This window comes from Macaca mulatta, chromosome 10 (genome assembly GCF_049350105.2).
Source record: "Macaca mulatta isolate MMU2019108-1 chromosome 10, T2T-MMU8v2.0, whole genome shotgun sequence".
NCBI lineage: Eukaryota > Metazoa > Chordata > Mammalia > Primates > Cercopithecidae > Macaca > Macaca mulatta.
The window spans coordinates 11,957,118-11,984,444 of record NC_133415.1 but is presented as its reverse complement, the minus strand read 5'-3'; the positions used below and the strand labels follow the sequence as shown (position 1 = coordinate 11,984,444).

The 27,327-nt window shown below is 55.0% G+C and overlaps 1 protein-coding gene across 1 annotated transcript in view; it reads left to right on the top strand.

The window, feature by feature from the left end:
* The first annotated feature begins 230 nt into the window (after positions 1-230).
* The window catches only part of CACNA1I (calcium voltage-gated channel subunit alpha1 I), a 134,277-nt gene continuing 107,180 nt past the window's right edge, over positions 231-27,327 (top strand). The window contains 2 exon segments of the mRNA XM_077949557.1: positions 231-665; positions 10,755-11,008. Of these exon segments, the coding sequence (XP_077805683.1) occupies positions 10,776-11,008 (233 nt within the window). The 5' untranslated portion in view covers positions 231-665; positions 10,755-10,775.

Genomic DNA, 27,327 nt, shown 5'->3' with positions numbered 1-27,327 from the left:
GGGCTTCCTGCCCCCTGGGGAGGGGCAGGGAGCTCACCAGCCACCGCCGTCAGTCTGTCTGTCGCCTCCACGCCTCCCCCCCCAGCGTCCCGCGCCTGCAGCTTTCCCCGAAGACATTTGGTGTCAGTATAAGGACGGCTTTTCCTCGCACGCGGCGCGGCTCGGTCTCGCCGCCGCCGCACGTCCCCGCACCGCCAGGCGCTCGGGCTCCTCCGCAGCCCCCGCCGCGCGCAGACCCCGCGCTTCGAGCCCGGAGCCGGAGGCGCGAGCAGAGCCGAGGCAGGCGAGAGACCGGCCCCAGCCCCGCGCTCCCCGCCGCGCCGGTCTCTCCCGGGCACTTGCCCCGCCGCTCGGTCCCCGCAGCACCCGCGCCCCCGCCCCGGCCCGGAGCGCCGCGCTCCCGCCCGCCGCCCGCCCAGAGCCTCGCCGTCCCTCCCGCCCGCCGCCGCCGCCGCCTCCTCCTCCCACCATGGCCCGGGCCCCCGGGCCCGCCGCCCCCCGCCCGCCGCCTCCCGCGCCCCGGGGGCTCAGCTGATCCTGAATTGGCGGGGGGTCGGCTGGCGGGACTGGAGGTCCCTCTCGATCGCCGGCTTCGGGTGCGGACGCGTAGTCTCCGCGTCTCTAACCTGGACGACCCCCCGCGGCCGGGCCAGGTCCATGCCAAGGTAGGTGGGGGCGGGGTGGGTGGGGGGAAGGAAGGGAGGGCTTCGTTTCGATGCCAGTTTCTTGGCGCGTTGGCTTCTCTCTTCACTGGGGCATTTATTTATTTATTTCTGGGGACCGATCCTCCCCACCCGCGCGTACCCGTCAGGTGAGCCCCCCATCCCGCGCCTTTGGGGCCATGCCTTGGGAAGAAGGACAGGAAACTTTGACCGGTCCCCTCTCCAAGGCCACGAAAGTTCTCTCGGTGCCAATACTGAAGCCAGCTGAGCCAGCGCTGCAGAAATTTATTCAACAAGTCAGGCTGGCGGCCGGGGCCCGGGCTGTCCGCGCGTCCGGCCGCCCCTCAGCGGCTGCGGCTCTGCGGGCAGCTGGGCCAGAGCTGGTGCCCGTGTCCGGCGGGCTGAGCTGGAAGCGCTGGCCCGGGAGCGCAGCAGCGGGGGGCACTGGATGGGGGAATCCCGGGCAGGGTTTAACTTTGCTGGAGGCGGGGGTGGCGGAGACCCCCTCTTTGGCCCGCACCCCAGCGGGGCGGAGGCCTTGCTGCATGAAGCCAGGCCAGGGTCGGAGCCGGGGCTGTAGGGGTGAAAGGGACCCTCGCCGGCTGGAGGTGTTATGTAATGAGTGCTCATGATGATTGGGTACTAATTGCCTACTGGGTGGTGTTAGGGGGGAGCTGTGGGGGACTAGGGGGCTTGGCAGTGGTGGGGAGGCCTCTTTTGGGGGAAGTCATGGTGCCTGGGGGAGGGGGCTGTGGTGGGGCCCAGGCTGAGGCCTCAGTCAGCCCCTCTGCTAGTGTCTTTCTTCCCTGTCAGAGCCCTGGGGGTCCTGATCTGAGGATGAGATTGGGGTCTGAGAAGACCTCTGCGCTATATTCTCGTCCTGAGGGTCTATGTCCTGGGTCCAGGTGTGTGTGTGTGTGTGTGTGTGTGTGTGTGTGTGAGAGAGAGAGAGAGAGAGACAGAGAATGAGCGAGCGGTGGAGTGGGCCTGCGTGTGTGGTGTGCTGGGGTCTGATCACCATGTGAGGAGAGTCTTGGTTGGAGCACTCAGATTGGCCCAGGCAGTGGCCAGTTCGTCCTCTGTCTCTCACCGCCTGGAGGATTCACCCCGCAGAGGCTGGCACCGCCTCGGGGCTAGGATGCTGTGTGAACAGAGGTGTGGGTCTGTGGCCCAGCCCAGGGGAAGGGTTTGGCCCCGGGTGTGGGCCTACCTTCCTGCGCCCCGTCCTCAGGCCCTGCTGGCACCTGGTCACCTCTTGGATCTGTGGCTTCTCTTAGCCCTAAGGACTCACTTCCGGAACTCTTGTCCACCCTTCAGGACAAACTTTCTGTTCAGGCTTCAGGATCCAGGACTGGGCTGGGAGTCTAGAGACCTCCCAGTTCCCTTCCCGCCTCCACCGTCAATGCAGAGACAGAGGGAGGGGACACCAGTGGATGACAGGTCAGGACAGGACAGGGTGACACTGAGCAGGGACCAGGTCTGGGGCTGCAGCAGGGGGAGGAAGAGGAAAAGGAAAGAGTGTGCCTGGAGGCTGTTGAGCTGGCCTGGCACCAAACCCATGAACCTGCCCACAACCCCAGAGGGCCTGGGCACCACATTTTGGCCTCCATGCTCTCTTCCTAGCTGTGCAGAGCTGCTGTGCCTGCCCCAGGGCTCACGATAGGAGGCTTGGGGAAGGGGCTGCAGGGCTGGCCGGAGGCCCCTTCCCCTTCCTTTGACCAAAGTTCTCTGCCCACTTCTTCCCCGTTTCTTCCTCCTCACCCTGCATGCCCTTCCCCTCGCCCCCATTCCAAGCCTTCCTGAGAAAGCTAGGGCTGAGAGGGCATCTTCCAGGCCCACCAGGGGGCGCCAGGCAGTCCTCGGGTCCCTGCAGCCTCCCCTTGACCTTGAGTGGTCAGGTAGGGGTGGAGGGTGCTGTGAGAACCCCCTCCTCTCTCACCCTCTCTCTGCTCCAGACATCCTGCTGAGCCCATAGCCAAACGGGGAGCAGTTTTAGGGACCGCAGCCTCTCTGTGGTTCTGGACCCAGTTCTCCACCCTGAGCCCATGGGGATCACCACCTCCGACTCCCCTCCCCCAGTCTCCTTCATCATGCCCCCCTCCATGGCCCTCTCTGCCACCTTCAACCCACACCCCAACTGTGGCTGCCCTGGGCCTCAGCCCCAAGGAAGGGGCTCTCAGGCCAGTCTGTTTCTGGGCACCACTCTGTCCCTCCCCCACGCTGGCAGGGCTCCTGCCACCCCGCAGTTCCTAGTGCTTTCCAAGGGAACCAAACAGGCTTCTGTGTGGCTCTTTGATCCGTGGCTGTCTCCACTTCGGCAGCTGCCTTCTTTGATTCCTCAGCCCCCCAGCTCGTGGTGTCAAAACTGTCTGGAAAGAGGGGATGCTGGGCTGGGTGTGGGGGTCTATAGAGACCCCCCTGGGCTGCAGGGAGAGCAGGGCGCTCTCCCCTACATCCCTTCTCCACTGTCGCCAGCTCTTCCCCTGCTCCTCTTCCTCGCCTGTCCTCCTGTCCCCACTTCTCCTTTCCAACCCCTTCCCTGCCTCCTGTTCTTTGCCGCAGAATGTTTTCTTCCCATATGTTCCTAGGACATGCCCCAGCCTTAATGCCTTCAGTCTGCTCTTGTGCCCCTAGAGTCCCGGGTCTGGCCTGGGGGCTCAGAGAGCCCAGGGAGCTGTATATGCCCTGCACACTGTGGGTGTGTGGTCTGTGGATCTCTGGGAGTGTGACTGTGTGGGTCTGGGTCCAGGGATCTAAGGATCTGTGGGTGTATGTGTCTGAATCTGTGGATGGTGGATCCATGGGTCCGTGGGTCTGTGGATCCTGATATCCAGGAAGATGTGGGTTGAGTCTCTCCCCCCACCATGGCTGCCAGTCTACAGAGGGAAGAAAACAAATTGGATTTTCTGACTCCCTTTTCTCTCTAATATTTATTCTTCACGTACTGTGTTCTAAGGCCTGTTCTGGTCACTGGGGGACACAGCAGTGAATGGAAGGGAACAGACAAAACCTGTCCTCTTGGAGCTGCTGTGCCTGTGAGAGGATCTGGGCCTCCCCTGCCAGGTGCTTTGTGGGGACATGACCACAAGTCCTGGTTTCCACTCATACTCTGGGATTGGAGAACCCAGACCGTATTGATAGACAAGAGGTGCAGATCACAGAGGATTTAGCATGGCATGTTTGGACACCTCTGCAAAAGAGCTGGGTGCTTTTGGGGCTCCTTGAGCAGGAGAGGACGAGAAGGACGTGGTATCTTGAGGGTAGAGGTTCTGTGGAGGCCGTGGGCTTTTTAGGGCCAGGTTCAGTGCAGACCTGGCCCTGCCTCCCAGAACTTCTCCCTTCATCTCTGAGGCTCTGCCTCTACCTACTGCCCCCTTCTCCTGGTCTCTGGCCGGAGTGGTCTGGCTAATGGTGCATGTAGAGAGGAGCATTAGGGTCTTGCTGCCTGACCTGCCCTGTTGAGCAGCGGGGGCTGCATCCAGCCCTCCGTCATTCTAAGGTCTTAGGCCCCTTTTGGGAGGGGCCTAAGCTCTGTCCCAGCTGGGGTAGAGATGAGCAAGTCCACAACCATGGCAGGAGGATCAGGTCACCTAGCATCGCAGGAGCATCCGCTTCTTATAAAACTGGGATAATACCTTCCAGCTGAAAGGATTTTTGTGAGGCTCAGACGTGTTTCTGCAGCACCTAGCATGGGGCCTCGTACAACGAAGCTGTCTTTTCTTTCATGAAGTTGCTTTCCAAATGTTTTTCCCCATTTGCTCTCTGGTTTTCAAGGCAGAAAAGGCATCGTCTTCTGCATTTTATACAAAAGGAAATGAAGCTTGGGGAGACCATGTGATGTGGGGAGGGCAGAGCTGGTCCTTGAGTCCTGGGACTCCTGATCCAGTGCTCTTCCTGCTGGACACCCCTCCCTCCCATCAGGGGCCAAGTTCACCCTGATTTGCTAGCTGAAGTAAGACCTAAGGCCCTAATTACTGCAGAATGAGTAAAAACTGATCAGCAGAAGCGCCTGCTGGGAGATGTTCAAACACACTGATGGAGGTTCTGACACAGTCTCGCTTGCCACACTTGTCCTAGGGCCGAGAGCTGGCTGAAAACAAACAAATGGCAATGCCTGATGATAGACACGTGGGCAGGTGCAGGGGGTGGGGGCGCGGGTGGGCTGCAACCTCCTGTCCACAGTCTGGCCTGGATAACCCTTTAACTGGTGACCTGGAGCTGGACTGCCCAGATCCAAACCCCAGCTCTTTTACTAAGTAGTTCTTGACCTTGGGAAGATCCTTTAACCTTCCAGTGCCTCAGTTTCCTCACCTATCAGGTGGAGAGAGCAAAAGCCCTTCTCAAAAGCTTACTCTGTGCCTGGCATATAGTAAGTACTCACAGATAATGTCGGCTTTGATTCTCGTTGGCCATCACGGGAGGGGTTGCTGACTGAACCCACTCAATAGGCTGCAGAGCTGGGAGGGCTAGCTGTTTATTTTTGTGACAGGTCTGAGATGAATGACTGGAAGATGTGGGCAGGCTCAGCTGACCAGACCAGAGCAAGTTTTGTGACAGGTCATGCAATTGCGGGGGCCGCACTTCAGCCTTTCCTCTTTAGGCTGAGGAGCTCTGGCTTGGCTCAGCTTCTCTGAAGAAGATCTGAGGGGATCAGTGGACCACATGCCCCACAGGTGCTGCCGTAGGACTGGGTTGCCAGCTGGGTCCTGATGCTCCCAGTCTGCATCAAGAAAGGCCAGAATCAGGCATGTAACCTATCTGCTGTGCTCTGGGTGGCTTGGTGCAAATCCGGTCCTGCCCATGCAGAGGAAAGGGCACAGACTTGAGTGTGACTGGGGAGGGGCCCCAGGGAGGCATACGATGTGGAAATTGTCACCCAAGGAATGGTTGAGGGAGCTGGTGACAAGAGGCCTGGGGCAGATGAGGCTCAGGGGTGGGCGGGCTGTCGTCATGCGTCTGCAGGGCTGTCATGTGGAAGAGGGAGCAGATAGAGGGTTCCAGGGGCTCTGGGACTCTGGCTGGAAGATTCTGGAAGGCAGGCTTCCTGCAGTCTCACAAAGGCTTTTCTGTGGATCACCAGATGCAGGCTCTGCATTGGTTTGTATGTGTGAGTGGCTGTTGTGTCTATGTGTGTGTGATTGTGTGTATGTGTCTGTGTATTCTGTGTGTGCATATGTGTCAGTATGTGTGTGAGTGTATGTGATCTGTGTGATTGTGTGCATATCTATGTGTCTGGGTGTGTGATTGTATGGAAGTGTGTCTGTGTGTTATGAGTGTGCCTGTAAATGGGTGTTTTGTGTGTTTATGTGTGAGTGTGTGTGATTGTGTGTATGTATGTTTGTGAGTATATGTCTAATTGTTATGTATGTGATTGTGTGTGCCTGTGTATCTTTGTGTGCATGCATGTCTGTGTGTGTCAGTGTGAGTGTATGTTATGTGAGTGTATCTGTGTGACTGTGTGCATATGTATGTGTCTGTGATTGTGTGTGTATGTGTATGTGTCTGTGAGTGTGTATGTCTGCGTGTGTGATTGTGTGTATGTGAGTGTGTGTCTGCATGAGTGAGTGCTGGTGTATCTATGTACCGTGTGTGGTTATATGTCTGAGTGTGTGTTACGTGTGTATATCTGTGTGTGATTGTGTGTGTGTGTTTCTGTGTGAATGGGTACTGGTGTATCTATGTGCCGTGGGTGGTTGTGTGTCCATGTGAATGTGTGTTGTGTGTGAATGTCTGTGTGTGTGATTGTATCTGTGTGTTTGTGTGTGTAATTGTGTGTGTATGCCTGTGTGTGATTGTGTGTCTGTGTGTCTGTGTGAGTGCATGCTGGTGTACCCATGTGTCGAGTGTGATTGTGTGTCTGTGTGTGTTGTGTGTTATGTGTGTAGGTTGGTGTGTGTAATTGTGTTTGTATGTCTGTGTGTAATTGTGTGTGTGTGTGTGTCTGAGTGCATGCTGGTGTACCCATGTGCCGTGTGTGATTGTGTGTCTGTGTGAGTGTGTGTTATGTGTGCATGTCTGCATGTGTGTGATTGTGTTTGTGTGTTATGTATGTGTATGTAATTGTGTGTGTGTGTGATTGTGTGTCTGTGTGTCTGTATGAATGCATGCTGATGTACCTATGTGCCATGTGTGTGATTGTGTCTGTGTGTGTCTATGTGTGTGTTGTGTGTGTGCATATGTCTGTGTGTGTGTGAGGTTGCATCTGCAAGTGTGTGTTATGTGTGTATGTGTATGATTGTGTGTCTGTGTGTGAGTGTGGTATGGAGCATGTGATTGTGGGTGTGTGAATGTGTGTGATTTTTGTGCTTGTGAGTGTGTATGGTGATGGATTAGGTCACCTCCCGCTCTCATTCTTTTGAGAGATTCTCTGTTTGAAGATCTGGAGACAACGAGAGTCTAAAACCAGACATCGTTTCTGGGACCCCTGGGGTTCAGGAGTCTGGAACTCCATGGCTGAGGGTACTAAAAAGGATGGGAAACTGTCAGGAGTCTCATGTCTCACTGTGCACCTGCCTAGTGCCCGGTGGGGCTACCCCAGCTTGTCTGCACAGCAGCCCTGCCACGGTGTGGTCGTCTCCTCATTTTATAGACAGGGTAGCTGTGGGCACCTGCCAGGCTAAGTTGTGTGCTAAGGTGGATTGTTGTCAGGACTCGAATACAGGTCTCAGCTTCCACTGCCCGTGCTTTGAAACCCACACTATAGATTCAGGATGATTGTAGTTAATATTTTGGGCCTCCGAAGTTCTGGGTGATTCTAAGATAGTCTGAAATTCCTGGATTCTAGTATTTCCTGAACAAATTTGTTGCTTGTTCTTCTACTAGTGATATTAGCTGGTGTGTGGTTGTTGACAAAGGGATAAACAAGTTGCCTCCCTGTATGAAAACACACATGTACACACACATACATACACATGCACACACACACACGGGGTCTGGGGCGACCAGGCCAGGCCTCAGGTCTTCCTCCACCAGGGCTCTGAGCTCTGGAGACACAGGACATTCTGACACCGCACTCCCAGGGTTCTGGAGTGCTGGCTGGAAGATTCTGGGAGGCAAGTTTCCCCACTGCCTTGGGAAGACTTGGACATCTTGGCTGGACCAGCAGCTGTATTGCCACTGTCTGATTACTCAGCTTGGGGAGGCCTGGTTCCAGGGCACCATTCCCGTCCTAGGTTGGTGCCTGGAATGGTTCAGTGCTTGGGCTTGGGAGTAAGCAGACCTAAGCTGGGACACTAACTCTGCCTGGCACCAGCTGGCTGACTAGGGTCATGGTTGTACTTCCCTGTTCCCCTGTCTCCTTCTCCATGAAGTAAGAATGAGAATGATCTGTATCCCATGCAGTTGTAAAAATGGACACAGATGATGCATAGAGAGCCTGTTGGCCATTGCTCAGTGGGGTCATGGTGATGATAGTGGTGATGATGGTGATGATGGTGATGGTGTTGATGATGGTGGTGATGATGGTGATGGTGGTGATGATGGTGTTGGTGTTGGTGTTGATGATGGTGATGGTGTTGGTGATGGTGATGGTGGTGATGGTGATGGTGGTGATGATGTTGGTGTTGGTGATGATGGTGTTGGTGATGGTGGTGGTGATGATGGTGATGATGTTGGTGTTAGTGATGGTGATGATGGTGGTGTTGGTGATGATGATGGTGTTGGTGATGGCAATGATGGTGGTGATATGATGGTGTTAGTGATGGCGAAGCTGCTAAGGAACAGGTCAAAGGGAGATGGTCTGGGTGGTCACTGGGAGCAGGTCCGAGGGTGGAGGCTGAGTGGTCACTGGGAGCAGGTCCGAGGGTGGAGGCTGGGTGGTCACTGGACAAATGAATCAGTAGGGCCTGGTAGAACAGGGCCTGGGGGGAAGGAGAAGGTGACCCAATGAGAGAGAAGAGCGGGAGCAGGGCCTAGGACCTGAGGAGGTCCAGTCTGGCCAGAACAAATGGCCAGGGGAGGGAGTGGTGGGCTCCGAGGCTGGCACAGTGGTGGGCAGAGCTGGCCACCCTAGGGAGGGTGTGTTTCAGCCCAGGAGGCTGACACGTGGCAGGCCAAGGTGCCTGGGAGCTTATGTAAGGCCCGTGGCTGTTTTTCTGGAATCAAGAGCAAAGCCCTGAGCTCAGGAGAAAACTCTGCCTCCCTGACCAGCCAGGGGAAGTGGAAGGAGGTGCCAACTCCCGCCCGTTGCCCCCGGGAGCCAGAGAAATGTCCAAATGCATCAGCTCCGGGTGGCTTGGTCGACAGCCCTGCAGCAGCTGGGTGGGCACCAGGGATGTGGGCCCCATCTCTCAATCCCACGGTCCAGACTGGCCCTGTAGGGGTTCTAGGGTCCCAGGGACCTCAGGGGACAAAGTTTTAGGGATTGGTGCCCTTTGGGGTGAGGTGGTGAAGGGCAGGACCTGGGAGTGGGGCTGTCCGTCCCACCTTGCCATTGACTGCCTGTGGAGGCCCTCGGCCAGCGAGGGCACCGTCCGTTGTCGTGAAGCCTGCCTGGGGGTCTGGTGCTGGGATTCTGGCCTCTAAACACTACCTGGTGCTTCACTTGGCTGGGTGCGTAGCCTTGACAAGCCACTTTGTTCTCTTGGCCTCAGTTTCTTCACCTGCCAGACGGGCATAACAGTTCTCTGAGGTGGTTGTGAGCATCAGATGAGGCCACAGGGAGTAGGAGTGCCCTGAGTCGGAGTCGGAGCCAGCGAGATGATTTGCAACACCTAGAACAAAATGGAAATGTGGGACCTCTTGATAAGAAATTAAGAATTTCATGTTGGTGACAGTAGCATTCTAAAGCAAGTTCAGGGCCCTTCTGAGCACAGGGCCCTGTGCAGCTGCCTGGGCCACAGACCCAGGAAGTGGGCTCTGACTGGAATTATTATTTTTTTTTTTTGCGATGGAGTCTTGCTCTGTCGCCCAGGCTGGAGTGCAGGGGTGTGATCTCGGCTCACTGCAACTTCCACCTCCCGGGTTCAAGCGATTCTCGTGCCTTGGTCTCCTGAGTAGCTGGGATTAGAGCGTGCGTCAGCACGCCCAGCTAATTTTTGTATTTTTAGTACAGATGGGGTCTCACTATGTTGGCCAGGTTGGTCTCAAACTCCTGACCTCAGGTGATCCACCCACCTTGGCCTTCCAAAGTGCTGGGATTACAGGTGTGAACCACGTGCCTGGCCTTTGACTGGAATTCTATTTCTGCTGTTACTCCGCTACATGTCTGTCCCGTCCCTTCTCTGGACCTCAGTTTCTTCATCTGTAAGGCAAGGAGGTTGGACTCTAAGATTCCTGGGTTCTCAGCCTTGTAAGGAAGTGGCTAGGAGGTCCCTGGGTCAAGGACTCAGCTGCAGGTCTCAGCTCCGGGCTCACTTCCTCAGGGAAGCCAACTGTGATTCCCTCCTGGCTTGCCAGGGTTCCCCCAGTCTCTGATTCTGCAGCACCCCAACTTTGCCTTTGTAACCTGAATTGTCCTGGCAATCATGTCTGTCTTTACAATCACCTCTTTTTTCTTGCAAGTTTTCTTTACCTTTGATGGTACAATAAATACATAGCTCTAGTCTTGTAAAAAAGTTAACATGCCTGCCTGCCTGCCTGCCTGCCTGCCTGCCTGCCTGCCTTCCTTCCTTCCTTCCTTCCTTCCTTCCTTCCTTCCTTCCTTCCTTCCTTCCTTCCTTCCTTCCTTCCTTCCCTCCCTCCCTCCCTCCCTTCTTTCTTTTTTGATTTTCTATAATTACTTAAACATTTATTCTCTTAAATAATGAAAGATTTCAAATACAGGAAATTGCCAATAGACAAAAAAAGAGTTAATATCACAATTATATTCTAAGAAGGCTTTATTCTCCCCACTATCTTCATTTGCCAAAACTGAGGCTCAGCCAGGGTGAGCAGACTTGCCCCATGATCGCCCAGCTTGAAAGTGGATTCCAACGTGGGTGCAGCTGGGCCCTCAGCTGTTTCGTAATCCTCACCCCAGAGTGAGGGTGAGGGGCCTGTGGGGCTCAGGTGGGCTGTCAGAGCCGCATCCGTCCACTTATTGGTGGAGAGGCAGGTTGGGGAGCAAGTACCAGGCCTGTCCCCACCACGTGCCACCCTCTCTGTCTTCCCCAGGGCTCCCAGCTCAGCGTGGACATGGCTGAGAGCGCCTCCCCGCCCTCATCTGCAGCAGCCCCGGCTGCCGAGCCGGGAGTCACCACGGAGCAGCCCGGGCCCCAGAGCCCCCCATCCTCCCCACCAGGCCTGGAGGAGCCCCTGGATGGAGCTGATCCTCATGTCCCACACCCAGACCTGGCGCCCGTTGCCTTCTTCTGCCTGCGACAGACCACCAGCCCCCGGAACTGGTGTATCAAGATGGTGTGCAACCCATATCCTCCGCAGCCTTGGCTGATCGGGGCCCTGCAAGGGCTGAAGGGTAGGGGGCTAGGATTGAGCCCTGCTGCTCACACCTTGCTCCGGCTGGGAGACCTGAGGTCTGCGGTGAGGCCACTGGGCCTTGGTGGTGAGTGAGCTCAGAGGGTGGGTCTGGGGAGACCTCAAACGGATGAGGACCTGGTGTTCTGCTGATGTGAAGGTTCTGGAAGTTGCTGGTGGCTGTGGGGTCAGTCCAGTGGCTCGCTGGCTCAGAGAGTCCTTGAGTGTGGGCCCTGGACCTGTGCTGGGCTGGGACTGCAGATCAGTCAGACTCTGGAGCCACCTGATGGACCGTGACCATACAGGGCATGGGAGCCGTGATCAGGAACTGTGAGCGTGGGCAGCGGGGCAGCCCATCCCAACACACAGGGCAGGACTCATTCTCCTTGCTGTGACTCCAAGCAGCCTCTTCCCAGGCCTCCTGCCTCCGCTTGCTGCCTCCAGTGGGCTCATGTTCCTCCTGCTTGAGACTGTCATGATTTGCTATGGCCCCGGAGGTGCAGAGCAAAGTCCTAAACCAGCCCATCGGGGCCTGCGTGTCCCACCCAGCCTCACTTTCCACCACTCGGCTTCCCCCCGTGCTCTTCTGAGCCTCAGGGTCTTCTCACTGGCTCTTCCCTCTGTCTGAAAAGCTTTTCCCTTCCCCCTGGACCTGGCCAAATCCTTTCCTACATCCTTAAAATCCCAGCTTAAGCATCACCTCCTCAGGGAAGCCCTCCGGCATTCCTCCTCTGCTTCATATTTAACTGTCACATCTAACTGTGGAATTCTGAATCTAACATTTGCCTCCCCTGGGGTACTGTCAGATGACCGAGGTGGGGACCCTAGCACCCAGCACAGTGCCTGGCACATCGTGGGTGCTCTGGCAGTGTTTGCTGGGTATACATGGGCAATGCCAGAGCTGACTCCTCAATAAGAAAGGGCGTTGGTTGGGTAGAGAGGGCGGTGGGAGGCAGGAGGAAGGCATGGCAGGAGTGAAGCCTGGAGAAGGGAGGAGTTGCAGGCAGTGTTGGAGCCTTGAGGGGCAGAGAGGAGTGAGGTGAGGCTGTAGGTGCAGCGGGAGCCCCACAGGGCCTTGGAGACTGCATGAGGGACGGGACTGTGTTCCAAGGGCAGGATTTGAAGCGGGGGCTGGAGAGGTCTATGCTCTGGAAGGACTGTGTGGCACTGGATTGCAAGGTTAAGCTGGGGGCCAGGGACCCAAGCCATGGTGGCCTTGTGGTTTGAGGGGCCCACCAAACAATGCCCAGAAACGAGGTTCTGGTGCTTATGGCCACATAGGGCAGGGCGCAGGGAGCTGGTGGGTCAGGTGCAGGCATGAGTCCTGCCCTGGATTCCAGGGATGCCAGATGCAGGCTGGGATGTTGAGACTGGCTGCAGGACTGCTGGGATCCCCTTCTGTAGGGGGCTGAGGTGATGGTGGGCCCTGGATCCCCCTAACTTTTGGAAACCAGAGGGTCTCTGCTGGAGTGGGAGGCAGAACTGGGTGTTCTTTGCTGGGTGGGGACTAAGAGCCTCCCTGTTCCTTCTGGGGGACGGCTCACAGGGTCTCAGGCATGGTGAGAGGGTCTGCTCGGTAATTAGTTCACCCAGCACTCACTGACGTCTGCCCTGGGACACCGAGGACAAAGAGGCAGAGCTGGTCTGTCCCAGAGAGTGCCTGGGGAGGAAGCAGGGACCACTCATGTGGCTAGTTGTTTTTTTTTTTTTTTTTAGATGGAGTCTCGCTCTGTCACCCAGGGTGGAGTGCAGTGGCACGATCTCGGCTCACTGCAACCTCCGCCTCCCAGGTTCAAGCAATTCTCCTGCCTCAGCCTCCCGAGTAGCTGGGACTACAGGTGCCCACCACCATGCCCTACTAATTTTTGTATTTTTAGTAGAGATGGGGTTTCACCATATCGGCCAGGCTGGTCTCGAACTCTTGACTCGTGATCCACCCGCCTCGGCCTCCTGAAGTGCTGGGATTACAGGTGTGAGCCACCGTGCCTGGCCTACATGGCTAGTTTTAATACAAAGCACTGGGGAAACCTCAGGGGCTTGTGGCATGTGGACAGAGGAGTGCCAGGCCTGAGAAGAGGGTGACCACAGAAGTTTTGGGCCTTTAGGAAGAAAAAGGCTGGCAGGAGGACCAAGGGGACAATGTCACAATGTCTCAGGGGCCTTTCCTGGGTGAGATGAGAAGAGTTGATTCTGGCTTTGTCACTTGCGTGCTGTGTGACCATGAGTAAGTCGCTTTGCCTCTTTGAGCCTTAGGGGGTCTGGATGGGCAATACTGCTCTGGGCTGCAGGCAGGGGCATGGCTCAGATGACTTGGCCTGGGAGTCTGACCCAGCTGTGTCTCTGACGGGCTGTGGCTGGACTGGCTGGGCTGCTGCCCAAGTGTCACGGAGAGGCCCCCAGATGGGGGTAGTCGAGTCCTGTCTGCCGTGTGTGTGACCCTGGGCAGTCTCCTCTCTCTGAGCCTCAGCACCTCCACCTAAAAAGGAGGGGCCAGACGAGTAACCCCTTCCAGCCCTGGGAGCCCGGGGTGTCAGCCACACACACCATGGGGGCTGCCTTGACCTCAGGCACCCTGACCCCTGACCACTGAGTGAGCCAGCCGCCTAGGAACCCACCCTGTTTTCCACATTTCTGGCCTGTTGGGCAAACAGAGTCCTTGGGGCCACTGTCTCCTTGGTTTTCACCACCCCTCTTGCCTCCACCCTCAGGGCATGTGGGTCGTGGCCTGGGGTTGGAGACAACAGTGGGGCTGGCCCAGGAGGGAGAGGAGTACTGGTTTCGGGAATAGCTGGGTCTACCTCGGTCTACCTCTTGTCTGTCTTGGAGAGAGCCCTGTGTTCAAGGGGTGGGGCAGAAAGCAGCCCCCCTCCATCAGGAGGGACTTTTCAGTCCCAGGAACTGTGCAGAGCGAGGACTCTCCCAGCATCCCCATGGCCAGGGCTGCGGAGGCTGGGCTGGGATAGAGGTGATTCAGGTCTCAGCCTTAACTGGTGTGATACGGACTCTCTTCAGGCCTGAGATTTGGTGACTCAAAAGCACAGCAACTTCAAAGGTGTCAGCTCTGGGACACTCGGACTCAAAACTTCTGTGACAGTCTAAGGATTCAAAGTTAAGATTTAAGGCTCAGCGACACTGAAATTCTAAGCTTCTGTCATTCAAAGGCTGCAAAATTCCGTGTTTCAAAGAGTGTGTGTGGCCAGGCACAGTGGCTCAAGCCTGTAATCCCAGCACTTTGGGAGGCTGAGACGGGCGGATCACGAGGTCAGGAGATTGAGACCATCCTGGCTAACACGGTGAAACCCCGTCTCTACTGAAAAATACAAAAAATTAGCCGGGCGAGGTGGCGGGCGCCTGTAGTCCCAGCTACTCAGGAGGCTGAGGCAGGAGAATGGCAGGAACCCGAGAGGCGGAGCTTGCAGTGAGCTGAGATCTGGCCACTGCACTCCAGCCTGGGCGACAGAGCGAGACACCATCTCAAAAAACAAAACAAAACAAAACAAAACAAAGAGTGTGTGAGCCTAAGACTTCGTCGCTCTGATGCTGTGTGCCTAGGAGTTGGAGGATTCTGGACCCGCTGGACCCGGTGGCTGCAGCTGCTGCTGGCCTGAGATTTCATACCTGAATCAGGTCAGGCGGGAGAGAGGCCAAGGAGGGTTCCACAAACAGACCCAAGAGACTTGGCTGTCCACAGGGGACCCCTGGAGCAGGGACTCAGTCATGGGGGGCTCAGGGTAGGCTTTAGGGCCTTGGGATGGGGTATGTTGGCGGGGGCAGGGGGGCAGGCAGGGGCTGAAGGCTCTAGGATTCTTTCCTGGCCAGAAACTTCATTCTCTCCTGTGCTCCATGGGAGGAGGCCTGGGGCAGTGCTTCAGCTTGCACTCCTCAATGGGACACCATTGGCATTTGGGGCTTCACAGTGCTTTGTAGTCCTGTCTATCTCGCATATTCAATAGTAGTAATGTCCTTCAATCATTGTGACTACCACAAATGACTTTTTGCATGTCTAGACCTTGAAGAGGGTAACTCTCTTCCCCACTGAGAACCCAAAAGGATGGTGGATGTCTAGCATCAGGGTCTGGGTGGTGGGAGCTGCTCTCATGACGGCCAGGCACAGGAAGGGGAGGGCAGCATGGGAGGGTTCCCCAGACAGCCTGTCCTGTGCTCATATACCTGGTATTGAGGGGCCCTGGCCCAGAGCCAGCTGCCCTTTGAAGCCTGGTGCTCCCTGACTCAGCTCCTCTTCCAGCCTGGAGCTAGGCCCTGAGTCACTGCCTGACTCACCGGAGAGCCAGCAGGCTGCTGGGACCCTCATGGAGCCTGCGAGCTGGGGTGGGAAAGGGCCACTTGCCCAAATGTCAGCACTGCTCCCTGCCTGGCCTGGGCCGTGGGCATGGGCTGTCAGCTGGGGGTGCAGCTGCAAGGCCTCTGGGTTTGAAATGTCAGGGGATAGATTGTGCTACTTGAATCACGGGAAGCTGGTGTGTGGCACCGTGGAAAGTGCTGGGCACGTGAATCACACAGACCCGGAGGCTGGTTCTGTCTCTTGCTGTGTGACCATGGGTCAGTTTCTTAACATGTCCGAGCCCCAGTTTCCCCACCTGTCAAACATGGATGGTAATACCCACTCCACAGGGTTGATTGCACTGAGGACAGAGCAGGGCAATGTGACAGTGGAGCTTTGGGGACTGGAAAAGCCGCCATATGTGTGGTTATCACTCTGATAACCTGTGCCTCAGCTCTGAACAGGGCCCTTGCGTACTGCTGAGTCGACATTCTGCTTGCTGTAGATTCAATTAGACATTGGGGACAGGTCTTTAGATAGAACATAACACCTTCAGAGGATATTTTTTCCAAGGAACATCAGATCCAATCTCTGTTACTTAGGTGAATTTGAGCTTGTTCTGCTGCTAGTGGCCATGCCCCCATCAGTGCAGACATTGCTAATCGAGCCCGGCATTCTCCAGCAGGGCACCTCTGGCAGCATGGGGAGCCATCAGCCTGAAACCTATTATTATTTTCCACCCTAGATTAGATTTTCAGAGCCTTTCTTTCCTTTTTTTATTTTTATTTTTCTGAGACGGAGTTTCTCTCTGTCACCCAGGCTGTAGTGCAGTGGCATGATCTTGGCTCACTGCAACCTCTGCCTCCTGGGTTCAGGTGATTCTCCCACCTCAGCCTCCTGAGTAGCTGGGGTTACAGAAGTGCACCACCACGCCTGGCTAATTTTTGTATTTTTAATAAGAGATGGGGTCTTACCATGTTAGTCAGGCTGGTCTTGAACTCCTGACCTCAAGTGATCTGCCTGCCTTGGCCTCCCAAAGTGCTGGGATTACAGGCGTGAGCCAACGTGCCCGGCCTTCAGAGCCTTTCTTAGGAGCATAACTGGCTGCATGTGAGTGAAGCGCCAGGTTGGGTTGCGCTCACTTCCCTTTCCTCCTCCCTGAGCCTTAAGTTTTCTCATCTCTTTAATGGGGTGATTAAAGATGATTAGCGATGATTCCTATAAAGCACCCAGCAGTGTGTCCGGCACAGAAATGTGCAGGATGAGAGTTGATGCTGATTGCTGAAAGCATTTTGTCTGTATTATCAGCTTTAATCCTCATAACCACCCATGGGGATAGGGGCTCTCATAGCCCCATTTTACAGATGAGGAAAGTGAAGCTCAAAGAGGTTGAGTCAGTTTTATGCAGGGTTGCACAGCCAGGCTGTGGAGGAGCTGGCGTGAAAAGCCCGATTTCTGCACCTCCCCAGTCCTGGCTTTTATTCAGGACAACATTGCCACCTGCAGAGTCTGGAGAAACACCAGGTTCTCCACGCTCCACCAGGGCAGAGAGGAGTTTCCAGGTTCTAGGCAGTGGGGCAAGGGTCCCGCTGCCTCTCTGTGGCCTCCCTGAAGCCAACCCCTTGGGAAGTCTGCAGCCCCCTGCCCTCCTGGCACGCTCCCGGGCTGGGCCTCCTGCATGCCAGCCAGTGCTGAGCCAGCGCTTCTGCTGTGGTGGGAAGCAGTGATGCATGGTGGGGAAGCCAGTCGGCTGTGAAGGCCGCCTCTCTGCTCAGGGAAGGGGAGGGCGCCAGCCTGGCGGGAGGCAGGAGAGGCCAGCTGCCCAATAACCCTGGACGAGTTACCCCACCCTTTGCGCCCTTGTCTTCCTGTCTGTGGGGTGGGGAAAGTCAGGCACCAGGTCTGGAAGGGGCCATCCAGGGCACCCATTTCCCCACCGCCCTCCTCGTGGATGGGCCCCCACCTCTGTGCCTCTGTGGTCCTGGCTCTCTCCTGACCCCGCCTTGCCCCTCTGCCGACTTCTTCTGTCTGCTTCTACTCTCCTGTCTGGTTCCAGCTCTCTGCCTGCCAGGGCTGGGGTCTGGATGTCTGTGCTGCTGCTTTTTTTTTTTTTGAGACCAAGTCTTGGGCTGTCGCCTAGGCTGGAGTGCAATAGTGCGATCTCGGCTCACTGCAACCTCTGCCTCCCAGTTTCAAGTGATTCTCCTGCCTCAGCCTCCTGAGTAGCTGGGATTACAGGCGCTCACCACCACACCCGGCTAATTTTTGTGTTTTTACTAGAGACGAGGTTTCACCATGTTGCCCAGGCTGGTCTCTAACTCCAGACCTCAGGTGATCTGCCCGGCTCAGCCTCACGAAGTACTGGGATTACAGGCTTGAGCCACCGCACCCGGCCGATGTCTGTACTTCTAAGCGGCCGTCTGGTTCCACCCATGCACCTGGTGGAGACCCTTGCCTCTCGCACCCACTGATTTCATCTGGCACTGGGCAAGAAGAGGGCAGGGCACCCAGTCTCCTCATGGCCCCTCGGATCCCAGTCTTGTGCTGTGCGTGGCGAGGGTTGAGGCTGTCGAAGGAGGGAATGACTCGTGTTCATCTACTGTTCTCCCAGTCATTAGTACATCCACCAAGCCTTTCCCGAGTGTGAGCTGTGAGCCCAGCCTGTGCAGAGCACAGCTCTGGCCTTTCTGTACAGGAGGAAAACTGCTCTGGCTGTGCAGCCGGGAGACTCGTTGAGAAGCGCCTGTGGGATGATGGCGAGAAACGATGGTGGACTAGGGTGCCAGCTGAGGGCTTGGAGAGGGGACCTGGTGCAGCTCTGGCTCCTTTAGGGTTGGTGTTAGAGGAGGCGGGGACTCAGAGGTGACCCCAGGGTCTGTGGCTTGGTTGCCAAGTGAAGGAAGATCTGCTCCTGGCTTCTTAGACCAGTGGCCTTGGCCAAGTCCCTTGCCCTTGCTGAGCCTCTGTTTGCTCATCTGTGAAATGGGGGCCACAGTGACCTCCAGTTGGGGATATTGAGGGGGGTCCAATGAGAGTTCTGGGGCAAGCATGGACAAACTGCTGAGTGGCAGCTGTGTGCACACTGGAGCTGACGGTGGCCCTGGCAGGGTCCTGAGCCTGCAATGGGCTGAGATGCCCAGGGCTTGGCCTGGGTGGGAGATTGTTGGCTCCTGGAGGTGGGAGGGCAGGAAGATGGGGAGTGGGGCCTGGAGAGCTGTAAATGTGTTGGGAGAGGAATGGCGCCATCTCTGCAGAAGACTCTCTCCCATTGCCTGCTGTCCCTACCCCGGTCACTTAGCCCCTGCCCCTGTCTCTGAGCAGGCCACCTCTCAGTTCTGCTCCAGACAGGGCCTCAGGTCTCTGGGACTCTCTGGGAGCTCTGGACTATTAGGAATTCCTCCCTTAATCTAATCTCCATCCTCCCTGCCTCCAGTCCTTTCTGGTGGGGCCACTGGGAGCGTCTGGGGTTGGGTTCTTCCATCTCTTCCTGTCTACACAGGCAGCTCCCGGGACCTTGCCCATGTGACCTCTGGTACCACCCTCCCTCCCCATCCCCTGCACTGCAGAGAGCACTGGGCCAGGCGCTGAAAGCTGTGTGACGTTGGCAGTCACTTCTCCCCTGGGCCCCACCCCTCCTCCCCACCTTACCTTCCTCCTCCGGGGTTTGTCTGCTGTCAAGTGCTGTGTACCCAGAAGGGCTCTGTCCCTGCCCTGCTCCACTGCTACCTGCCTCCCTTCATTTGTGTGCTGATTCTTTCCTCACTCCCCGTAGCCCCCGGGAATCGGCTAACTGAGCCTGGACTTGAGGTCTCTACCATCTGCCTGTTATCCTCCAGCCCTATTCTTCCCATTCTTTCCCTTGGGGTCCAGTGCTCAGTTCTGAAGCCCCAGCCAGCTGCTGAGGCTTCCCAACCTTTCCCCTCCTCTGCCTTTGCTCCTGCTGGGCACCACCTGTGATGCCCTTCCCCATTGCCGTGGTTCTGAACCCCACCAGCCCCACAAGCCCAACTTCCAGGTACCATTGGCAGGAAGTCTCTTCCCTTTTCCTTGCTAGCCTCCTCAGCCCTGTGTGGGTCCTGCCCTTCTGTCCTCCCAGTAGTTGTTTGCTGCTAGCTTTTTCCCCAGCACCAGGCTGTGACACCCTGGAAGACAGGGCCTAAGCCTCTGACTTTACCATGTCTCCAATGCCTAGCACAGGCCTAGTGCTCAGGCTGGTCAGGCACTCTCCAGTTCACAGAGCTCTTCCCATCTGCCGGGACCCATCAGACTCTCCCAGCACCTCCTAAGAGGGTACAGGCATTACTGGAAGCAGCAACACATGTCTGAGTGCCAACTCTCCACCCACAGCTGGGGAGACTGAGGCCCAGGAAGGGAGCATGCCGTGCCCAGGGCCACACACTGAGTCATCAGCAAAGCCAGAGCAGGCAAGCCCAGGACCCAGACTCTCAGGCAAGAGCCATCCCTACCCCAGCCTGCTCATGGCTGGGTGTATCCGTCTGTTTGCATTGCTGTGTAAGGATACCTGAGGGTGGGTAGTTTATAAAGAAGAGAGGTTTATTTGGTTCACAGTTCTGCAGGCTGCACAATAAGCGTGGCACCAGCATCTGTTTCTGGTCAGGACCTCAGGAAGCTTTTACTCCTGGGGGAGTAGGCGTGTTGCATGGAGAGAGAGGGAGTGGTACTAGGCTCTTTCAAGCTCTTTTTTTTTTTTTTTTTTTTTGAGACAGAGTTTCGCTCTTGTCACCCAGGCTGGAGTGCAAAGGTGCGATCCCCGCTCATTGCAACCTCTGCCTTCCAGGTTCAAGTGATTCTCCTGTCTCAGCCTCCTGAGTTGCTGGGATTATAGGCACCCGCCACCATGCCCGGCTAATTTTTTTGTATTTTTAGTAGAGACAGCGTTTTGCCATGTTGGCCAGGATGGTCTGGAACTTCTGGCCTCAGGTGATCCACCAGCCTCGGCTTCCCAAAGTGCTGGGATTACAGGCGGGAGCCACGATGCCCAGCCTGTTTTTTTTTTTTTTTTTCTCTTTTTTGAGACGGAGTCTCGCTCTGTCGCCCAGGGTGGAGTGCAGTGGCCGGATCTCGGCTCACTGCAAGCTCCGCCTCCCGGGTTCACGCCATTCTCCTGCCTCAGCCTCCCAAGTAGCTGGGACTACAGGCGCCCGCCACCTCGCCCGGCTAGTTTTTTGTATTTTTTAGTAGAGACGGGGTTTCACCGTGTTAGCCAGGATGGTCTCGATCTCCTGACCTCGTGATCCACCCGTCTCGGCCTCCCAAAGTGCTGGGATTACAGGCTTGAGCCACCGCGCCCGGCCTGCCCAGCCTGTTTTAAGCTCTTTTAAGCAACCAGCTCTTAGATGAACTAATAGAGAACTCACTTGCTACTGAGGGGAGGACACTGAGCCCCTCAGGAGGGATCCACCTCATGACCCAAACACCTCCCTCCAGACCCCACCTCCAACATTGGGGCTCATGTTTCAACAGGAGATTTGGAGGAGACACACATCCAGGCATATCGCTGGGGAAGGGGCTCTTTAGAGGGGGAGGTGTGCCTTCCGCCTTCAGCCCTGGCCTAATGGGCTGTCCAGACAGGTGGCCAGCATTACTGGAAGCAGCAACACATGTCTGGGAAATTGTCCGTTTCCCTCCATCTGCTGTGGAGAAAGTTGTTTTTCTCAGAAATAAAAGTCAGCATCAGGCACCATTCCCAGGGATGCTCAGCGGGGCCAGAGCGGAGGCCGCACTTTCACTGACCGGCAGGGCGGGCCCGTCAGGCATTGGAGGAGCCTGACCCCCAGGGCAACCTCAGGTACCCTGGCGTGGAGGTTTCTGTGTACAGAGAGCTGCAAGGCTGTCCCTGATCCAACCTGGGGGCATTGGTGAAGCCTGCCTGGGGGAGGCACTATTCAGCCTGGGTCTTGCTGTATAAATAGGAATTTTCCAGAACAGTTCAGGGATGGTTTTCCAGGCAGAGGGAACAGGGTAGGGCACAGGGAGGGGTTTAGTGCGGATGGAACCGTGTGGGGCAGGGGCTGGATGGCAGGGTGTCAAATGCCAGTTTAGAGCTTACACTTGGTCTTGTGGGCCCTGGGGAGCCATGGATGGGTGTCTAGCAGTCGTGGGACGTGGGCAAATTCACTTATTAGAATGGTGACTCCCAAAGCAGACCGGAGGATGCTGAGGGAAAGACCGAGGCCTGGAAACCAGGTAGGAGGCCCCTACAATGCATACCGAGGATGGATTGATCACCCATTCATTTGACTAGTGTTGGAGCCCAGCTATGTGTTGGACACTGGTCTGGACTTGAGTGGAGGTGCCCCCAGGCCTGTTCAGCCATGTCATGTGGGACCACAGTACACCAGGCCTGGGCACCCAGTGGTGACCCTAAGGAGTCCCCAGCCTGATGGAGAAGGCAGAGCCACACCCGGATCACGCTCTTGTGAAGGAAAATGGAGTCTAGGCTGGGTAGAGGGACCCTCTGCGGGGCATGGGTGACAGGAGAACAGGGCAGCCACCTTGTTCTGAGTGGGGATGCCACAGGAGCCTCCTCCCACGAAGAAGGAAGTCGCGGAGCTAGGGCAGGAGAGAGCCGGAGGGCAGAAGTGGTGAGGCGGAGAAGTGAGAGGGGGCATGGCCTCCTGGCTGAGGAAGCAGCCTGGTCAAGGGCTCAGAGCTGAGTTTAGGATCACCAGGGTTGCTAATAGCCTGGTGTGTGGGCTGGGAGAGGACGTGCATGAGGATGGAAGGACATTTGGGGTCCAGATTCTGGAGGGAAAAGGGGAAGACTGCGAGGGGAGGCACCGGTATGGGTGAGGGGCCTTCTGTATACTGGGCCCCGTTCCTCCTCCCGGCAGCTGAGCCGGCCCTGAGTCACCCATTTGACAGATGCAGTCCAAAGAGGCAAAGTGCCTGTCCTGGGCCACCCAGCCTGGCGGGGGCTTGGATGGGAGACGCGAGGGGATGGGAAGTCTCATAGTTGAAGGAGAACTAGAAAACAAGTTGGCCGACTGATGAAGGGCCAGCCCCTCCCGAGAAATTGAAGACACGATTGGATTTTTACTGGTCCGTCCTGCCTGGGCTTCTGCCCTGCTGCGTCCCTCAAACTGCCTCATGATCCCATTGAGAGACAAATGGCCTCATTTGTTTTCCTTGGAGAGAAATCAGTATGTCTTTTTAATCAGCCAGGATGTCTTCTGCTAATCTGTCTCCAGCTCTCCTGTAGGACCACCTTTCACGTTTCCATCCTTATCTGTCGAGTGGAGCCATGCTTTGCTCTCTAGTCTCCCTCTTCTCCAAGTTCAAATCCTGACACCAGTGCTTATCCTGTGTGATGCTGAGCAAGTTATTTGGCCTCTCTGAGTGCACTTCCAAGCAGGAGGAGAAGGCTTGGTTGACTGAGATGTGCTGTGCGAATGTGAGGGCTTGTGGTGCTGAGCCGCCGGAAGAGGGCCGAGGTGGAGGTGGACAGAGCAGGAGGTGCTGAGGACTGTACCTGGCTTTTCCCAGTGGAGCAGTGGGGGAGGCTCCCAGCCCCACAACCAGGTCACAGTGAAAGGGTGATTGTGGATTGACTCTCCCCAAGGTGCAGTCTGGGCTTCACCAAGTGCAAGCTTGATGAACTCAGGCAAGTAACCCCTCCTCTCTGGGTCTGTTTCCTCATCCATAAAATTGGGGTGGGGTGGGCTATATCAGTGGTTTTCAATCGGGGTGACTTTGCCTGCCAGGGGACACTTCATAATGTCTGGAGACGATTTTGGTTGTTCCAATGTGGGGAGGGCGTGCTACTGGTTTCTAGTGGGTGAAGGCCAAATACCCTACAGTGCTCAGGATACAGTCCCACAACAAAGAATTATTCAGCCGTACTCGGTCTGAAAAACCCAGCCCAGGCAGTCTCTGAGATCTCTTGAAGCTCTGAAAGTGTGGAACAGTATGCAGTTGGGGGCCTTGGAGGGAGGGCACCAAGACTGAGAGTGGGGATCTCTGAAGGAGGAGAAGGAGATGGTACAGTCACATAGACTTGGATTTGAACCCTAGAGCTACCATTTACTAAAATGTCACATTCCCAACCACCTTCCCGTACTCCCACCCACCCATCTTCCCCCATACACTCACTCACCCATCTTTACTCAACACCCACTTTTCTTTGCTTCATCCATCCATCCAAGCATCTAGCTATCCAAGCATCCAACTATCCATCCATCCATCCGTCCGTCTGTCCGTCCATCCATCCATCCATCCATCCATCCATCCATCCATCCATCCATCTATCCATCCATCCATCCATCCCTCTAACCATCCATTCATCCATCTAACCATCCATCCATCCAAGCATCCATCCATCCAAGCATCTAGCTATCCAAGCATCCAACTATCCATCCATCCATCCGTCCGTCTGTCCATCCATCCATCCACCCAAGCATCCAACCATCCAGCCATCCAACAATCCATCCAACTGTCTGTCCGTCCATCCATCCATCCAACTATCCATCCATTCATCCATCCAACTGTCCATCCATCCATCCATCCATCCATCCATCCATCAATCTACTGTCCATCCATTCACCCAACGAACCCTCCAACCACCTCCAATCAATATGTCTTTTTAATCAGCCAGGATGTCTTCTGCTAATCTGTCTCCAGCTCTCCTGTAGGACCACCTTTCACGTTTCCATCCTCATCTGCTGAGTGGAGCCATGCTTTGCTCTCTAGTCTCCCTCTTCTTCCCCAATGGATCCATCCATCCATCCATCCATCCATCTATCCATCCACTGTCCATCCATTCACCCATCCAACCCTCCAACCACTCATCCATTCAAGCAACCATACATTAATCTATCCGACCATCCATCCATCCAGTCAACCATTCAACCATCCATCCACCCATTTAGCCATCCATACATCCACCCACCCACCCACCCATCCAACCAGTCATTCATCCATTTACCTATCTTTCCATCTCTTGAGGCATTCATCTGCTTATCCACCCATCCCTCCACTCAACCTTTACATTCATGCATTTATCCACACATCTTCCTAACAATTACCTATTTAATCAACAAGGACCCTGCTACCCAAAAACCTATTTACACATCCATCAACCCATCCACTCATCTATCCATTCATTTGTTTGGCAGATGCTTGTTGATTATCCTCCCAAATTTCTCACCCATTCTACCATCTGCTGAATGCCCAGCAAAAACCCATATTGGGCACCATTACTCATCCTTTGTACCACTCACAAGGCCTTTTGTATCTGGCTTATTCTCCTTACCTTCTGCTGGACTATGAGCTCCTTGAAGATGGGTTCCATGTTCCAGGAATGCCTGTTTCTTCCCTAGACCTTGGCCACTGGCCCTGCACATAGTAGGTATGCAGCACGACTTTCGATGAGATGCATCCTGGCAGGCAAGGTTGGAGGTAGAGGTTGTATGACCTGAAATGAGGCTGGAGGGAGACCAAGAGTGCTGGCACAAAGGGCCTTTTATGCCAAGCCAAGGACTTTGGAAAGAAGGTGGTGGGGAGCCACAGAAGGCTTCTGGTTTTGAAATGGCTGTCTGGCTGCCATGGAGGTGAGGGATGTATCAGAGGATACAAGGCTACAGAAGAAGGCTGTTTAGGAAGGAGAGAATGCAGCCTGCCTGGGGCAATGGGGCATTGAGGAGTGGACAGAGAGGAGAGGTTTAGGTGGTGAAATGGACAGATCCCTGAGATGGATGTGGGGCAAGGGGAAGGGAGGTTCCAGAGAGTTCTAGTCTGGACAACTTCCAGGACTGGTGGTGGGAGTACATCCTTCATGGAGGTGGAACATGCTAGGGGAGAATTTAGTGGTCTGGGGAGAATATGATACATCCCATCTGGATGCGATGAATCTGAGGTTCCCAGAGACTTCCCAGCACTATGTCTGGGAGGCCTGGTGCTCAGCAGTCAGGGTGCCTGGGGCTGGGACAGACTTGGGACCTGTTCAGCCATAGTCAATTAGGCTGTGGAAGTGGGTATAGGGCCAAGGAGAGGAGACGGGAGACCAGAGGGCTGGGGCTGGAGGACCCCAGCATTTAAGCGACAGAACCACAAAGTGGGAGGAAGACCAGTCTAGGGCCTTGTGGTGTCTCATGGGGAAGAGAGTTTCTAGAGCAGGGGTCTGAACCTGGGGTTCATGAGCTGCTTGCATGGGTACAAGTTGCATCTTTGTTTTCCCTGACCCCTGACTGAAATTTAGCATTTCTTTCTGTTATGGATAGAGGAAACAAACCACACTGGTATTATTAGCAACTCCTGTGGCTGTCACCCATAGAAATCACCAATATTTCCATGTCACATCATGGTCCTTATAGAGCTCTCAGAATATCATTACAGCCATCACTTTGAGGCAGAACCACTTAGCATCCAGTCCAGCACCGGAGCTTACTACTTATTGTGTTGATAAGAAAGAATATATGCTTCTCTATCAAAAATTTGTTTTAAAAATATTTTGATAACTACTTTAACATAACTGCCTTCCTTTGTAGTTCTAGGCTTTTTTTTTTTTTTTTTTTTTTTTTTTTTTGAGATAGAGTTTCCCTTTTGTCGCCCAGGCTGGAGTGCAATGGCACAATCTCAGCTCACTGCAACCTCCGCCTCCTGGGTTCAAGCAATTCTCCTGCCTCAGCCTCCCAAGTAACTAGGATTACAGGCATGCGCCACCATGCCCAGATAATTTTTTTGTATTTTAGTAGAGACAGGGTTTCACCATTTTGGTCAGGCTGGTCTCGAACTCCTGAACTTAGGTGATCCACCTGCCTTGGCCTCCCAAAGTGCTGGGATTACAAGTGTGAGCCACTGGGCCTGGCCTTTTTCTTTTTTTTTCTTTTCTTTTTTTCTTTTTTTGAGAGTTAGTCCCCCTTTGTCACCCAGGTTGGAGTGCAGTGGCACTATCTTGGCTCACAGCAGCCTCCGCCTCCTGGATTTAAACGATTCTCCTGCCTCAGCCTTCCGAGTAGCTGGGATTACAGGTCTGAGCCACCACGCCCAGCTAAATTTTGTATTTAGTAGAGATGGAGTTTCACCACGCTGACCAGGCTGGTCTTGAACTCCTGGCCTCGAGTGATCTTCCCATCTCAGCCTCCCAAAGTGCTGGGTGGGATTATAGGCGTGAGCTACCATGCCTGACTGTAAACTTAAAAAAAAAAAAAAAAAAAAAAACTTTTAAAGTTCTTTTTTTTGTTTCTTTTTTAGCAGTGGAGTCTCACTATATTGCCCAGGCTGGCTTTGAACTTCTAGGTTCAAGTGATCCACCAGCCTCAGCCTCGCCAGTAGCTGGGGCGATAGCTCACAACTGCACCTGGTTTACTAATCCTACACTTCAACATTAAAAAAATGCATTTGACCTGGCACTGTGACTCACACCTATAATCCTGGCACTTTGGGATGCTGAGGTGGGCAGATCACGAGGTCAGGAGATTGAGACTCTCCTGGACAACGTGGTGAAACCCTGTCTCTACTAAAAATACAAAAATTAACCAGGCGTGGTGGCATGTGCCTGTAATCCCAGCTACTTGAGAGGCTGAGGCAGGAGAATCGCTTGAACTAGGGAGTCAGAAGTTGCAGTGAGCCGAGATCGTGCCACTGTACTCCAGTCTGGCGACAGAGTGAGACTCGGTCTCAAAAAAAAAACAAAAAACAAAACTTTATTCTGGCTGGGTGCTGTGGCTTACACTTGTAATTCCAGTACTTCGGGAGGCTAAGGTGGATGAATCACTTGAGGTCAGGAGTTCGAGACCAGCCTGGCCAACATATAATGAAACCCTGTCTCTACTAAAAATACAAAAATTAGCTGGGCATGGTGGCACACGCCTGTAGTCCCAGCCACTTGGGAAGCTGAGGCAGGAGAATCACTTGAACCTGAGAGGCGGAGGTTGCAGTGAGCTGAGATCGTGCCACCACAATCCAGCCTGGGTGACAGAATTAGACTCTGTCTCTTAAATAAATAAATAAATAAAACCTTTATTCTGAAAA